This window comes from Octopus bimaculoides, unplaced genomic scaffold (genome assembly GCF_001194135.2).
Source record: "Octopus bimaculoides isolate UCB-OBI-ISO-001 unplaced genomic scaffold, ASM119413v2 Scaffold_85454, whole genome shotgun sequence".
Lineage (NCBI taxonomy): Eukaryota > Metazoa > Mollusca > Cephalopoda > Octopoda > Octopodidae > Octopus > Octopus bimaculoides.
In genome coordinates, this window is record NW_026334438.1 from 1 (window position 1) to 5,562 (window position 5,562).

General features: G+C 35.0%; 1 protein-coding gene across 1 annotated transcript; it reads left to right on the plus strand.

Annotated features, from left to right (window-relative positions):
• The first annotated feature begins 6 nt into the window (after nucleotides 1–6).
• LOC106878589 (cartilage matrix protein) lies at nucleotides 7–2,855 on the plus strand. The gene is made up of 2 exons (XM_014927844.2): nucleotides 7–156; nucleotides 1,687–2,855. Exons 1-2 carry the CDS (start codon nucleotides 18–20, stop codon nucleotides 2,364–2,366), a joined length of 819 nt encoding a protein of 272 aa, XP_014783330.1. The 5' UTR covers nucleotides 7–17; the 3' UTR covers nucleotides 2,367–2,855.
• The last annotated feature ends 2,707 nt before the right edge of the window (nucleotides 2,856–5,562 follow it).

The window sequence follows — 5,562 nt, forward strand, 5'->3', positions numbered from 1 at the left end:
ATTTTCCAGATAATTGAATGTTTGTCTTTATTATTCTTAAAGCATCAACCTTCTGTGACAGTAACCCCTGTCAGAACAATGGTGTCTGTGAGCCTGCTTCCTCAACTTTCAGATGCAAATGTGCTAATGGTTATGCTGGCCGATTCTGTGAAAGACGTAAGTACATCAAATTTATTTGGTTTATTATTATATTTTACTGGTATATAATCTACTAGAGCAAATAAAGATAGTTCTTTATCATAGAGTTCATCATCATCGTTTAACATCCATCTACCATGCATGGGTAGGACAGTTGACAGGAGCCAGCCAAGAAGAAAAACTACCCTAGGTTACTGTGTCTGCTTTGGCAGAATAGGATCCATGCTTTTTATGTGACACTAGAACAGGTGAGATTAGTTTTGGCATGGTTTTTACTGCTGGATGCCTTTCCAAATGCCAACCACTTTAAAATGTGGACTGGATGCTTTTTACATGGCATCAGCACTGGCAGAGTTATCAAGTTACTCACAAAACAAGGAATTATGAGAGGAGCAGGGACATGTGAAGAGGGGAACTTGTGTCAGCAGATGGAAGGTTAGAGTGTGACAGAGACAGAGAGATAGAAACAGGTGTCTTGCTATAATGGAGGGACATTAGAAGAGGTGAGCCAGTATCAGATGATGAAAGGTTAGAGTGTGACAGAGAAATAGAGAGGCATAAATAGTTGAATTGCTATAGAGGTAGTACATAGTTATCCAGAGAGATAGAGAGAGAGAGACTTCATATATAAAATGTAAAATCTTACAAAGCTATATAAATAATATAGAAATGACATTCAATTATGTTACAAACTTTACATTTAGAAAGGAAATGAAGAGTTAGTACTTTGCAGATAAGGAATAATTTTGTTGATAGCTATTAATTTCTAATTAATCTGTTGTTAGAAAATGGATACAATGATTATGATAGTCTGTTTTCTCTAAATATGTTGTACATCAACATAATTAAATGAGGTGAGAATTTGAGTATTGATCCTTCTTAATGAAAGTTCCATAATCTTTACTTCATATACTCCAAAAAATATAATTATATCATTTTTGCAGTATCAATAAACTGCAATTAGTATGATTCCAGACCTTTCCTGCTACAAACTATTAGTGAAGTCAACTGAAAGTTACTATTTGTTCTAAGATTTCTGGTAATTAATAAAATTGGTAATGATCATGAGTTAATATTGTATATTTCTTGCAAGTAATACATTCTCATTTTACTTTCTGTGCTGCATATAGAAAGGCACATAAAGCTACTCAGAGTTTTTTTCTCTGCATAGTTGATAATGGCTTCTTATATCATAACTGTCAAATGTCTTGCAGAATTAAAATGTATTTAGAAATGATTCCAAAATTTTAGCATTTCTTATTAATGTTTGAATAGTTTATTTACTTGCTTTTCTTTAAATTAACCATCAGAATGAAGAAAAAATTCTAAATAACTCATTGGTTTAAAAGCAAAAAGACTCATTTCAATCATAGCTACGATGATTTCAGATAAGTCTTCAAAATGATTTGCTACATTGTAAGACATACAATAGTAAAAGAGATCATACATACACATGTGATGCAATAAGTATTTTCTTGTTCTCACTAAAAATACCGTTTGCAGCTTTTAGTCAGATTCTTTAATGATATTTTTTTTTGTTTATTTCAGGTTGTGAAATCGTGAAGGACATTGCTTTTGTGTTGGATTCTTCAAGTAGTGTCGGAGAAATTAATTTTGAGCGTATGCTTGATTTCACAAGTAAACTGGTAGATGATTTAGCGGATAGAAATATGAGATATGCTTTGATTACTTATAGCAATGCTGCTACTTTAGTATTTACATTCTCTCGTTACTCCGATGCAGAAACAGTTGCTTCTATTATTAAGCGCACAGCCTACAAACCTGGATCTACAAACACAGCTTCAGCCTTAGCCAATGCTGCAGATATATTTTCTATTGATTATGGCTCCAGACCATCAGCTGAAAAAGTTGTCATTTTGATAACAGATGGTTTGTCTAATGTTGATTATCATTTAACTATTCCAAACGCTCAACGTCTGAAAGCACGTGTTAATAAAGTTATGGCTATAGGGGTGGGTCTTGATAATACAGAGGAAATTAGGCAAATAGCTTCAGATGATAAATTCATGTACACTGTTCAAGATTTCACATTATTAGAGGATGTTGAAAATGATATTGTAGGTGATACATGCCTCATGCAAGAGAGAAAGGATTTAAGAGATGATGTTGAGATGGAGATAGAGACTGATTCAGAAGATGATTTCGGCGATGATATAGAGAGTGAAAATAATTATGAAAGAGTAACTAGACCACTTTCAGTTGCTTAATTACATGACTGGCTTCATTTTAAAGCTAGAATTATATGTCTGAGGGAAATGTATTTTTGAAAATATTTTCTTTTTGATTTTGAAAGGAAATATTTAAAAATAATGTTCACTTGCCAATAACTTCAGTCACTTTAAACTTCATTTAAACTAAATCTAAAGATGAAGTAGAATAATGAATTGTGACTTACACCAGTTAGTTTTGGGACTCTTTAAAATTTTCTTTTTTCTAAAGTATGGTTGCTATTTTTAATTCCTTTCCCTTCCGCTAATTCCTCTAAGTCAAACTTGAGCACCAAACTGACCACCATCAGGAAGTCATTGTATATATGCCATCATTTTTGTAAAAGTGTTCAATTTTTTTTGAAAATGGAAAGTCATAATACAAAAGAAAGAGTGATTTAGTTCAAATATAGACTTTCAAATAAATTTGTCCCTAATACTTGTTTTTTTTTTTAAATAAAAACAAAAAAGAAAATAAGTTGAAACAAATTGTGTTAGTTTGTGTTTTTGTGAATAGAGATTAAAATTACCTTGCATGTATTTCTTTTGATGAAAAATTGTTGGATGGCCAGGTAGAAACAACTGATCATATGTGAGTCTTCCTTGATTGCGATCAAACAATTAGAGCAACTTCAATTCAGACGCAGAAAATATACATCAAATAAAACTCAGACAACACAGAAAAACATCCTATTTCTGTCAAGAGGAAAACTTCAAGGCTGCCACCGTCAGTGTTTGCTATGGCAAAAAATGCTTTTGAATATTGTAGAGGTGATAGAATGGAGGAAAGTAGAAATGTATTGTGCACAAGAGGTAAGTTTGAGGGGAGCCAGATACCTCATGGGGAACGAACACATCATCATCATCAGATTTCAATTTATCTGGTATCCAGATAGGAGTACACATATAGCTGACAGAGAAATGAATCGATGGGCTGTGTGGTAAGAAGCCTGCTTCCCAACCATATGGTTTGAGGTTCAGTCCCTCCATGGGCATGTATCTTCTACTATAGTCTCAGGCTGACCAAAGACTTGAGTGGATTGGGTAGATGGAAACTGAAAGAAGCCCATCGTATATACATGTGTATGTCCTCAACCACCGCTTGACAACCAGTACTGGTGTATTTATCACATCCCCATAAGGTAGAAGTTCGGCAAAAGAGATGGATTGAATAAGTACCAAACTTTAAAAAATTAAGTATGGAAGGTTGCTACATTTCATTAATAACTCTTCAAGGTAGTGCCCCAGCATGGCCATAGTCTAATGACTGAAAAAATATGTTTGTATAAAGTAAATATAAACAGCTACAGAGGCATAACATTGACGTTTCAGGTAACTAAAAGAGTTTTAGCATCACGAGATTTGAGAGAAAATTACCTTAGATGAGACACAGTTTGGATTTGTGCCTGGAAAGAGAACCTCTGCTGCCCTGAAACAATTATGGAACTTCTTATCTAAATGTTAGCTACTACAACTTGCAGTCATTGATCTGGAGTTTGATAGTCTGTGAAAAAAAAGACAGGCGTAGATGCAAAGCTGTCGAAAGCTATGTGCAGAGATAAAGTCAATACGATGAGAGTATTGAAACATATTTTTTTAAAATCATTTTTATCAAAATTACATTCGCTTTTTCTATATAAAGGCAGTTACTGAAGTCAACAAAGGGGAGTTACTCTAGATTAACAATTATTTCAAAATACAGAGTTATGCCCCTTAACTGAAAAAAAAAGTCAACAAAGGGGAGTTACTCTAAATTAACAATTATTTCAAAATACAGAGTAATTTTTTTTTAAATCTGTTTCTTAGTCTAACATTTTTGTTCGGGGCATAAAATGGGTATGGGTAGCACCTACTGCCCCTGTTCTGCGCCTTCAACTGGTGGAACTCATTTGTTTGTGACTAAGCTGAAATTAGTTTATTTTCATAGGCGTAGGAGTGGCTGTGTGGTAAGTAGCTTGCTTACCAACCACATGGTTCTGGGTTCAGTCCCACTGCATGGCACCTTGGGCAAGTGTCTTCTACTATAGCCTCGGGCTGACCAAAGCCTTGTGAGTGGATTTGGTAGACGGAAACTGAAAGAAGCCCGTCGTAAATATGTATATATATGTTTGTGTGTGTGTATATGTTTGCGTGTCTGTGTTTGTCCCCCCCAACATCACTTGACAACCGATGCTGGCGTGTTTACGTCCCCGTTGCTTAGCAGTTCGGCAAAAGAAACCGATAGAATAAGTACTAGGCTTCCAAAGAATAAGTCCTGGGGTCGATTTGCTTGACTAAAGGCAGTGCTCCAGCATGGCCACAGTCAAATGACTGAAACAAGTAAAAGAGTAAAAGAGTAATTCACAAGGATAATGAGGTCATTGGTTTTCTTAATTGCCAGGTCATCAGTAACTGGACAATTTTGTTAGAAATATTGCATGTGGCCATTCCATCCTCGAGAATTATATTGTTAAAGTCTCTTATAAGGTGCAATATGAATAAATTTTGCTATACTTTTTAGCAAGTTGAACAACTATGTAGAAGTCCCATGGGGTGCATTGTCATGTAATGTTGTAGCACATCATACCACCAGGGTAACATGGTCAAAAATGTGGAAGGCAAATCTCAAAATGGTGAAACTCACAATAGAGACAATGAGTGAGATACGAAAAACAGAGAGATATGACGTTGTAGCGAAACAGAGCTACGTCTTCACATTATCATCGATGAGTTGATAAATTATCACAATAATTGGAAATTATGACAGTAAAGAATTATCGTTATAATGGATTTGTCATATATATACAGTCACTGGCATGGCTGTGTGGTAACAAGCTTGCTTTCCAATCACATGATTTTAGGTTCAGTCCCTCTATGTGGCATTATCGGCAAGTGTCTTCTAGTATGGCCTCAGGCCGACCAAAGTGTTGTGAATGGATTTCATAGATGGAAACTGAAAGAAGCTTGTCATATGTGTTTGTGTGTGTGTGTGTCTATCTTTGTCCCTTCCCCCTCCCCCACTGCTTCACAATTGGTGTTGATGTGTTTATGTCCCTGTAACTTAATGATTTTAGCAAAAAGGGACCAATAGAATAAATACCAGGCTTTAAAAAAAAAAAAGTACTTGGGTTGATTCATTCGACTAAAAATTCTTCAAGGTGGTGCCCCAGCATGGCCGCAGTCAACTGATATATATATATATATACATAGATATTCT